At 28.3% G+C, this 12,284-nt stretch overlaps 1 protein-coding gene across 1 annotated transcript in view; it reads right to left on the reverse strand.

Moving 5' to 3' along the window:
- LOC111621009 overlaps positions 1 to 8,940 on the reverse strand; it is a 28,681-nt gene extending 19,741 nt beyond the window's left edge. The window contains exons 1-2 of the mRNA XM_023363042.1: positions 8,724 to 8,940; positions 6,574 to 6,644 (exon numbers count right to left, since the gene is read on the reverse strand). Of these exons, the coding sequence (XP_023218810.1) occupies positions 6,574 to 6,644; positions 8,724 to 8,742 (90 nt within the window). The 5' untranslated portion in view covers positions 8,743 to 8,940. The remainder of the gene's footprint in view (positions 1 to 6,573; positions 6,645 to 8,723) is intronic.
- Between the last annotated feature and the right edge of the window lie 3,344 nt (positions 8,941 to 12,284).

Genomic DNA, 12,284 nt, shown 5'->3' on the forward strand with positions numbered 1-12,284 from the left:
CGTGATAAAAACCCATTTTTTTTTTTCAGTTAATTGCAAATTAAATAACTTAACTAAGTCTTCGTTAACTGTTAACTGACTTTTGGACCATCCTTTGCAAGTTTTCAAAGTATTTATTATACGATTTTCAATAAACGAACCTGGAAAATTGCAGCGATTTCTTATTGAGTAGAGCAATTTCTTTATTATTATTATTGATATTATTTTTTCTATAAAGTAAGAAATCATTTTAAAATATTTATGCCTTAAAAAAAAACTGCAATTGAATGTAATTTATTCCGCTTTTACATTCTTAACGATCTTCAAATAAAAACATTTTAGTTATTTATTGCCGTGTTCAGCAATGCGAAAAGATTCTATCTAATGAAGCAAAGAAGACTTTTCAACTAGAGATTACACGGCTCGTGCGTAAAAGTTCGCTTCCTTGTATCTATAAAAATACTCTGATCACTGTATATATATATAATCTAACACCTGCAAAAATTTTAATATGTAAATTAAATATTAATATTAAAAAAACTATTTCCGACCCGTGAACACTAAGAAGTCTGTTGTCGCATCCATGGTGGGTTCGTACAGGCGCATAATGAGGTAAGAATGTTAAGAAATATTCAAAAATTCAGGATCTGAATAATTAGAAATGAGAATCGAACCCATGACTCTACCCAAGAGAAATGAAGAAAAAATATTTCTAGGGAGGAAAGAGAACAATAAAATATATTTTTAGGAACTGAATCCACGCCTCTGCTAAGAATAGACGACGTATTTTTTCTGTGTTTAAATCTTCATTCTTTTTGGAGTATGTGTGTTTATATATTAATACTTAAAATTCTGTTATAAATTCTATTATTAAAGGATTAAATTTATATTATACAAAACTACTTGATTTTATTATTAATTATTATAACGTGGACTTGTTAAAGCTCATATAATTGTCAAAATATCACGTTACGAGACAAAAAGACTGTTGATTTTAATCAGATTAAACTCGTTTATTTTTCCAACCGAATTAAATAGCACGTCGGACTTAATTACGTTAATAAAAATTATCAATATAATTAATTTTATTGTGTTTTATTTACGTCATTTAATTGTTTCTTTTTCTTCCTATAAACTGTATTAAAAACTATAAATTTAATGGAATTTATTTTCCCTTTCTGAAAGCCGTGGCACATTAATTGAATTTATTAAAAATGAACAAGAAGAATGAATTATTGAGCAATAAAAATTGTTATATTTTAATACTTATGAACAAACGTAAGAATAATTCCAATTTTGTTTATTATTTTCTTTCATATTTATGGCATGTGGCACCCTTCAAGCACTACTAATCACTCCTCAACCATTACTTCTTGGCATTAATAAAGGCGCAAACATCAGTTCTAGACGGTTCACGAACCCAACTGAGAGGTTGCGACTTACAAATTAGGAAATACAACCCTAAAGTATTACGTTAACCTTAAAATATTGCGCAAAAAAGTCAGCAGAAATAATTAAACTCCATCAATTCTTACTGTACGCATCCTTCTCTGACATTAACGATAAAATGTACGACATAAAAAAAAATGTCGTAAATTTCGAAATTTTAGTATTTATAAAATAGGATTATGTACGATTTTTCTGTAAGAAAATATCATTTTTCTATTGTATAATATTTAATTTTAGTGTTATTACAGTAACATATTAGTAAATCTGTCACCGTAATGTCCTTGATATACAGGTTATATATAGCTTCATAAATCTTTACATTTACTTTAGTCACGTAGATTGATCGTGATATGCCTACGAAAGGATATCAATATTAAAATTTCAAAAAGTTCTTTTATTCTTACAGAGTATAATTATATTTATCTGTACTTCAATAGTACCAACAGACATAAATTTACTTCCATTTAAACTAAAATTATTTAATAGCACTTAAAATCATGAGAGAAATTTTAATACTTGATGATAATTTATCGAAGAAATAAAGCAAGAATGATATCTTATCTCCTGCATTTTTAAATTTTTAAGAATTTCTTCATTGTCTGTCAATTTTTTTTATTTTTTTACAGACTTCCACGTGTTAAAAAGTACTTTGAATGCTGTTGCAGTTCGTTAACCCCACAATAATCTGTCAAGATGATGATAGAGTACAATTGGGAAAGCTCTTTAAGATGGGACCATGTTAGGTACCATCTTAGAGAGCATCAAAGATTAAGTGATTCAGAGATTTTCAAGTAGTTTCACTTCGTTTTTTAGAGGAAACACTCGAGAAAAGAATAGAAAAACAAAACAGAATTATCTGTAAGACGGGCCTTTCTAATGGAAGAACGATCAGCTTCCATGTTTCCATCAATATAAGGCCTTAAATTTTTACATTTATATAAGGATAAACACATATTTCGACTGTGGCGCGTTATAAATTCACGTGGGGGCCCAGGCGAATTTGAATCAGGAGGCCCTATATACAGTGTTGCCTTCTCGCACGAAATTTCTTTTGTCAGAAAAATATTTTCTTATAAAAAAATTGGTTTGTGGCCCCTTGTTTTGGTGGGGCCCTAGACAATTGCCCTTTTTTTGCCCATAGATTAACGCGCCGCTCACTAGCAATGCAAATTTAACCCCTATATTAATTCAATCGATGTAATTTGAATCACAAATCTCACGCAATGTTCGAATTTGTACTGAATCGGTCGCTTCTCAAGTTTAAAACCCAAAAAAATAATCATTGTTAAAGTAAGCCTTAAGGCTAAATTTTCTTTTAAATGGAAAATCATCATTACCAATTTTAGATCGTTAAGTTTCTTTATGTTTCTTACATACAATTTGAAGATTAAAGATCCTTCAAAGCAATCGAAACCTAACATCATCATAACGATAAGCAAAACCAAAATCTTTTATTCTTTATTATATAAAAAAAAAGAAAAGAAAAACACCATAAACCAAAAACTACATAAGAATGGATGAGGTTACTACAATATGGTCACGACTTTCTATTCGAGGCAACCATATTTCACACTAACTTGACGTTCACTATAATTATACTTAATGATTTCGGGTGTTTTTGACCTTCTTTCACTTCACTTCCTGATAGATAGAAGAATGGTCAGCCATTTTTTGAATTCTCCAGTATCATTCAGATTTTCGGATACAATTGATTAAAATCTAGAATATTGTTATAATACCATATATCATTCGTGGAGTAGCTTCTAAATTACATTCATTTGCTTAGGTTTCTATTGTATATTCTAAAAAATATTAAATAATTGTTTTTATCACATGTTTAAATTTATTATAGAATTTTCTATAATATTTTTAGATAACGTTTACATATAAATTTGAGAAATTTCGTTTATAAGTACGAAAAATTTATAGATGGTTTTGGTTTTAGAAAAAACTTCGGTCGATTTTTTTCTACAATATTGCAGAACATATTCTAGAAAAAAAGTTATTTTCTATAAAATTTTCAATTTTCTTCCTTTACAGCAAACGTTTTCATAGATATAATGTTACATTCGATGACATTATTGGCAACATTTTGTCTAGAATATGTTCTACAATATTGTAGAAAAATATATTTTTCTATAATGTAATATTTTTAAAAATTTTCAATTTTCCTACATACAAAAAACATTTTAAAAGATATGTTATAGAAGTCGGCAATATCTTTTCCAGAATATTCTAGAAAAAATAATTTTCTACAAAATTTTCAATATTCTTCCATTACAGTAAACATTTTCATAGATATAATGTTACCTTCAAAATGACATTATATTGGCAATATTTTCTCTAAAATATGTTCTGTAATATTGTAGAAAAAATAATTTTTTTATAATAGAATATAATATAGGAAATTTTCAATTTTCTTCCATTACAACAAACGTTTTCATAAATATGTTATAGAAATCGGCAGTATTTTTCTAGAATATTGTACAACATATTCTAGAAAAATACTGCCGACTTCTAACCACTTTTTAAAGTCTAAATATATAATATAATACATAAGATTAATTAATCCAGATTTTCTACAACGTTTTATAATTATCCCAAGCAATATATTATACAAAAAAATGAATAGAAACGAGAGCAAACTACAACAAAGGACCGATGAATGGGGTGAACAAACATTGACTTTGTATGCAAGAGATTTTGGGTGGCGATATTAAATTCTAATATTCACCAGCTCTAACAATTGAGTTAATTCTAAACTTATTATTAATTTATTATTATTATTTTAGCCTATTTATTGAATGAGAAAGTCGGTTATTTTGTAAAGGACAAGCAACTTTTCTGATTCAATCACGTTTGTATTTCTAAAGAGGTCAAGCAAAACAAAGAAAAAAAATATATATATATATATATTAAAAAAAATAAACCCAATTATTTAGAACTAATCACGATGGTCCTAATCACGTGTAACATAATTGTCAAAATTATCTAACGAGCGCGTGAAGAAGCTGCCATTCTTAATTTCAAAATGAATAATGTAAATCTTTTTTTTTTTCCTCTTTATGGTAACATTTGTCTTCAAAGGCGTTTCTTACAAAGAGTTAAAATAGGTCAATATGGCGACGACCTTCGTAACTTTTAAAATCTCTTGGACAATGGAATTATCGGTTCATCTAAAAGAAATTTTAAATGAAATATCCTGAAATTTCCCTTAAAATAATACAAAATATCATTTTTTTTTTAATGGTAATGCTCGATAATTTGAAAATACACCAATACACCAGTCTTAATTATGTTTAATTATTTTGCCCTATTTGAAATTTCATATGTTAATTATAATATTTTTAGAGTTTTATTATTAAAATTTGTTCAATTTTTTTTTTTTTTTAAATTACACTTTTCCTCAATTTTTGCACTGTTGCATTAAAGGAAATGAAATATTTTTTTTATAAATTTATGAGAAAGTTTAAAGGAAAATTAAATAATATCCTATAGAAATAATATTATATCCTCTCAAGTATTAAGTATTATTATTAAACAGATCCTCAGAAAATTATGATGATAATCAGGAACAAAATTTCTCGATATTAAAATTGTTAATGATCCATTTTAATTATTCGATTGTTATTTCAAAACTCGTTAATTAAATATATTTTTAAATTAATTTTTAAAGAAATTTCCAGCACTGAAAAAAATTTAAATTTTTTATCTCCACCCCTAGAATTAATTAATTAATTCATAAACAGACAGCCTGACAGACAGACGTCAGCGAGAATTTACAGATCTATATCTTCAAAAATAGTTTCTAATTTTACTTTATACAAAAAAAATTTACGTTTAAAAGAGTTAAATTTTTATGCTATTTTTAAAAATTTCCCACTGTCCGTCCGGTGTCCGTCCGTCTGTCCTTCGTTAATCTCGAAAACAGAGTTAGATGAATGAAAATCAGTACCGGATATGGAAATATGAAGGGAGGGAGGCCCCGATTAACTATATAAAAACTTCCGGTCTTGACCGAAAGTCACGTGAATTCAATTCAAAATTTTTATATTTTATAAATGAAAATATGGTTAAAACTTGCAACCAGTAGGTGTGACCACGTCACAGTAAGTAATTTCGATTTCTCAGATTAAGATATAATGAGAAATTTAATTTGAAATTAATGAAAAAAATACTAAATTAACTTTTTGCTCCAGAGATTCAGCTTCGAGCATTAACAGAAACAATTGGAATAATTAGGATTCGAATTAAAAAAAAATTAATATAAATTATCAATATTTCTTAATTTTTTTTATAAGAGATTTTAGTTCGATTGAGATTAAATCTTGAATTAAATTATTCTAAAAATTTCATGTTTACAACTCGAACTATTTTCGAGATTTTTTAGAGAACACGCGCGAACAGACAAACGGACGAATTGCTAACGTAAGCTATGTTTTTATTGCTAAAATTATTTGATTACGTGCTTAACTATGGAAATTTATTCTATGGTCCTCGTACATTAGCTTAACATGTGTAAAAAAAATATCTGGAAAATTGTAAATCCTAAATAATATATCATTTATAGTTATAAAAATTTAAAAGATGGATATATTTCTAAGAAAATTTAACACGAATTAATAGAAAAAATAATCTCAAATCTTGAAAAAGAATTAAAGAGAACATTAAAGTAATAAAATTATTTAGAAAATAACCTAAAAATATAGCCTAAATAAAATAAGGACTTTACAACAAAGTTTTAAATTAATTAAAAACCCTACAATATATATATATTTTTTTTAAAATTAAATAAGAATTTTACAACAATTTTGCAATTATAAACGTCAACTTTAGAACTCGAAAATTAAATAAAAAAATTGAGAAGAAACTACTCGAAAAGAACAACTCTTACGAACCTTTTTTTAGAGATAGATATACAATTATTAACTCAGTTAAAGAATTAATTAAGTTAATAAAATGTAACTTTATAGAAGGCATATAAAAAAACGCAACAGAACAAGCGAAGCAACGAAGTGGCAAAGTATCAGAATGGACATTTCTTACCTGGTGTAACCAGCGAGTGGTTCTCACACCAACCACGAACATACCTTCGACTGTAATGCTTTGTACACGAGTGTAGTTGTTAGCCTCGTAGTCACTTACCTGGAGGTCGTGGTTAACATTCTTGGTCTGCATGAAGAGGTCACAGGTTATAGTACCGGGTGCGGTCTTATCTGTTGAAAATAAGAGAGAGTGTTCTTACATGCTATTGACATACAACATATATACATATATATATATATATATATAGATATACATACAAACACAATATGTGCTATTTTGGTTAAGGATACGATAAGAGAAGAGAATTGCCATTGTTGCATTGTTTTATTCGTTTATAAATACTGTACACAGCTTAATTAATTAGCGAATAATCAATGATTAATTTTGATTTTTTAAAAATATTTTTATGAATTAAATTTCATTTAAATCCATAAAGATGTTTTTTTTTTCTTAATGGAAGATTAAGAAAAAAAAAATTGATAATTTTAAGTTTTATATTGTTAAATTTTAAAATAAAACTTATTAAGAATTATTTTTAAGAAGTTTATTGAGAAATATTTTCTAAATTTGGCTCTTTTGGAACTGCTGGATCTATTTCTGGCTCCCTTAAAGGGCTGCAAACAACTTTCTAAGGGATCCAAGTACAGACATGTTTATCGTTTGACTTCAAGATTAGAGGAGTTTATGATGTTTTTTCCTAATTACTTTCATGCTAATACTTTCACACTAATGCTAATAAATTAAAATTTCGTTAAAAAATATGTTGCAAAATATTCACTAAAAAAATACATGTAAAAATCCGATTTTATACACGCATTTTTTACCTTAATTTCCTTAAATTTACGAGAACAATGTGTAAAAAATAAATATATATTTTTTTTCAAAATAATCCTTAAAAATTCTAAAATTCCTAAGGGCAAGTAGATGCAGCCAGACAAACAGGATTAACTTAGGGCAAGGACGTTGAATGGCCTCAATGTTATTATTGGTGTTGAAACTGAAAATCTCTAACGGGAGGATCGTGATCATCTCTTAACATCCGGATATGCTTCTCTTGTAACTAGGTGTGTCCTGTCCAGGAGAAAATTAGGCCACAAACTTCTTGAACAGGATATAGTACCTCATTTTACATTCTGTGAGAACATTTTCCTCTTCTTTCAGACCCCTATACTTATCAATTATTATTATTATTATGTTATAGTTTCTTGGTTATGGTTAAACTTGATGCACCTTTTATTTTCCTTCGAGGTATGAAGTTTCACTATTAATTAAAATCTCTACTATTTAATATAATTCTTCGAATTAAATTCTAAATTTATCGTTTTGTTAAGAAATTTATCTGGAATTTTTATTTTTGTATGTGAATTTTATGTCAAATCGAAGAAAAAATTGTAAATTTAGCCATAATAATAATAATAATAATAATCTAGCTATGATCCGAACCCGTGTCTTTCCAGTATGATCTAAATATACTGACCCTTAAGATGTTGAATAAGTATATATTTTTTACTTTATTCGGAGGATCCTATCCTATATGTGTATATAATTCTTAACTTTATCCATTGTACTGTGGGATCTGAACTCTTATCTCCCAACATAATTGTTAATTTTTACTCCATTACGCTGTTGTATCCGAATCCTTATTAATAAGAGAGTTTCGTTTGAAGGCACGAGTTCAGATCTTCAGATCTCACTTAAGATCGAATTTATCTTTACTGTTTTCAAGGGTAATTCAACTTAAACTACTCAGAGCAGAAACCTTTAAATGGAGGACCAGAAAACAAGAAATTATATTTTTCTACTCCATAAACATAAATTTCGTTTGTAAAAGTGTCGGAACGTAATCCTGTGATCACACACCAACTCTTAAGTACAGTACATATAAAACAACATTCCCAGACTCATTCTTGTTCCATGTCAACAAGTTCTTTACATGCTATTCATGTTATATTTTAATATTCCACTAAAGCAAACAGGTTCTTATCGATTAAAAAAAAAGGAAACAAAAGAAATTAACAAGGATAATTTAAATTCGTTTATTGTTTGTCACTCATTAATAACCTAATTAAACTTTATAACGACGTGATCACACGCGATCACATAATATTTGTAATGCATTCACCTCTGACCCTGTACTGTATATATATATATATATACATACATAAATATATATATATAAAAGAAGTCAATTAAGAAGTAATTACTGATTTTATCGTAATTTTATAAATAATTAAAAATGCTTTTCTTACCAAAATATATGGCCTTCATCTAGTATTATTTATCAATTATACAACTTGGTATAACCGTGAATCAAGGGAGAGACTTTGTTCGAGACCAGCTTACTTAGAGGAAGGAGTCACTGTGTGATCTATAGGACCCCCTCAGGAGGGAATTATAGGTGCAGGAAATACGTCATCGATCATTTGTGTCGGAAAGTCTCACCCTTTTTACGTCACTCCTTAAAGAAATTACTTTCTCGAAACAATAGTGTTCGTTGGTTTCGTTATCTTCTTCCCATGTTTTTGATTTAGATTTTAATGAAATTTATTTAATTTTCGGAATAAAAAAGTGCTTATTATTATTATTTTTTCGTTTTATTCGTGTATAAATCTTTGCTCCACTTATTCATAATCAGTATACATTATTCTTTTTACAAGTCTTGACCTATTCTAGTTTATTTCCCTGCTCTTTTTATGGAAAATTTAATCATTTATATTTAAAAAAAAATTGTGTAATCTTAGTTTATTTTCTAGCAGACATTTATTCCATTATCCCATTTAAATAAAATTCCCTATATTGAATTTTTAACGACTAAAAGCTGAACAGTGAGGACAGATACACGAACAGACTAGACTAACAAGACGTACATAAAAATAAAATTTCTTTCGTCTGTTCGTGTGTCTATCTTCGTGATTTCTTTTCGAAATTCAAAATAAAAGAAAATAATTTAAATTTTATATTAATTCTATTAGTCTGTTCGGCTGTCTGTTCGCTATATTTTCTGGGAATTAAAATAGATTAATGCTAGTCTTTACATTATTAAAAATAATTCTGATGGTGTATCATCTTCAAATAATTCTTTTTTTTTATTTTAATTAGGCAAAGGAACAAGACGATTAATGATTTTTTTTTTTTTTTTTTGAGAAAGTGAACTATGGGGAGAACCTCCAGCTGGGAGTTGTTCGATTGATAAGCCACCAACTGTTCCAAACACAGACACCTGCCGGAAATAGACTGTCTATTTTGACATTAAATGGAAGAGAGCAACACTACAATGGAGATTCTGTTAGTAGTGTAGTTTTGATACCAATTTTCTAATTCACAATTGCTCCAAACACCTGGGACACAGGAAACAGATGGAAAATTTTCCATTTCCTAATGATTTTTTCTTGATTTCTATGAATACGGAGCGTTTCGATTAATGTTCTTTTCCCTTAACGGATGCGATCAACCTGCTCTAAACAATTAAATTTTCACACTCCTTTCATAAGAATGTTTGTTTATAAACACCAACTATAAGAATGCATGTCTCTACGCGAAAGAAATGAAGATTAAGAAAGAGAAAGAGTGAGAATCTTTGATTAGGATCCGAACCACATCCTCAACTAACATCCCAAATGCTTTACGTGAGTCCTAGTTCTGTATATTAAGTTGAATTTTCTATTAAAAAAAATAATAAGGAGATAGAGAACTGATCTCTAGACAGATCCGAACTCGTACCTTTAAGAGAAATTAGTTTGAAATATTAGAAATTCTTGCTTATAAAATCCCATATCCTCGCTGATAAAGTAGATAGAGGGGAGCTGGTTTTGATTAGGATCCGAACCCACGTCTCGAATATTTTAACACCAAAACTGTGTACGAATCACCAAGAAAATTATGAGAAAAGTTTGTCCAGAACCCTTAAGAACCCTTCAATCACTAACCTAGTGAACGACTTGTTTGTTTATTGAACAATTGTTGTTTTTTGTTTGTTTGCTTATTAAATAAAAACACCAGCTTTACCCGACAGCTGTCATCTATAATATAACATAACACTACTCAATTATTTCATAAAAATACTTTGAAATTGCTTACAGAAATATTTTTTACCCCGAATCACCTCAACGACACTTCGACAACAGAATGTAGAGTGTAGGAGTGTCGTTGAAGTGATTAATTTATATTATATCTACAAGAGAAATATATTGTTGTATTGTCTTGGCATATGATAAAATATTTAGAAACAAACGAACCGTGTCTCACTACCTTCTTATTTATGCATGACTGATGGATTTACCGGTTCAGAAGACGATTTACCTACTGATTTTTCTTTCATTTTCAAGTCTCTGGGGCTCGGATCCGGAGCAGATAAGGGTAATGTGATATAGTGTTCTGGCACAAGACCAGAGAGTCGAAATTTTGATTTGGGTTTAAGATCACGTGACGCGGTGGAACGACCTCCGACTTTTGTCACAACTACTTGACTCTTGTATTTGACTTCGGGCCATCTATTACGTCATACAGGCGCTGACCTGACTAGTTTTTTTTTCTTTTTTTAATTTCTGTTCACATCCTTTCCCATACTAACGGAACCACGTGATAATCGGCAACTTTTCCGAGGGCCTTTTAAAGGTTGCAAGACAAAGAATCGTCTATTTTTTTCCTACTTTTTTTTTACAATTTATAAATTTAATAACGTATAAAAACTGCTTAAATTGTTCAAAATTAAACTAAATTTAAGTATGGAAAAATCACGTGACATTAGTTGAAACAGTTTAAAAGTATTGAAAAATCAATTTTTAAAGCATTGTTTCTCTTTATACAGTAAATTTATAATATATATTTTAAATATTTATTATAATTTAACCATGTAAATATACTTTACAAGCATTTAAACTGTAAAACTATACGCCTAAACATTAAAGTAATACAGCAGACAAACACATGTGATACTGTTTATACACTGTTAGAACGTGCTTACATACGATCTCGCCATAACAGTGTACGATTTAACAATAAATTAACTATTTATTCTTGTTATTGTTATTAAATGTATAAAATATTCCACGTTTTAATTATTAAAATGGATATTTTCTTAATATAACTGATTAAATATTAGTAAATAAAGCGTAATGACGTTACGCTACGATCGGAAATGATGCGAGGACGTGGAATTTCTACACATTTTTTTTGGCTTTTGTTACAAATCTCACAGAAAAATATTCTCTGAAGAATAAAAGAAGGATTAATGTTTCGTACTCGAATGATTTTTCAAATGTTAACACACTTTTCTAGGAAAAACTTGATAAAAAAAGAAAAAAAAAGGAAGAAGGAGCGTGTAACTGAATACGCGTTTAATTATTTACGCTTGGAAAAAGTAACTATTAGGAATTAGGAATGTAACTATTCATATATAAAAAGATAATTCTTTCCTAAGAATAATCGCTTTACTCTTAACTCAGAATATATTTTTAGTAAGTTGTACAGAAGCCATATTTAAGTGTTATTGTTTTCATCTTCCTGCTTAACGGTTGTACATAATTTCTGCTCACTTCCTGTGGGGACTTTAATGAGCAGGAATTACGGTAAACCTAACATAAAAAATTGAGGGAAATGTACGGAAGCAGAACGAAAATTAATCAAGTGAATTATTCTGTACATTTTTCAAAGGAAATTGTTAAATTCTTTCATACAATCTACCCACTAGACTTAATTAATTCGTAACGTCTCCATCAGTAAAAACTCACGTGTCTACACCAAAGTAAAATAAAATAAAATAAAATATCTAATTAATTAATATTAATTTTATTTAAAATATAAAATTAATA

This window comes from Centruroides sculpturatus, unplaced genomic scaffold, assembly GCF_000671375.1.
Source record: "Centruroides sculpturatus isolate CEXI.00-Female unplaced genomic scaffold, Cexi_2.0 scaffold245, whole genome shotgun sequence".
Lineage (NCBI taxonomy): Eukaryota > Metazoa > Arthropoda > Arachnida > Scorpiones > Buthidae > Centruroides > Centruroides sculpturatus.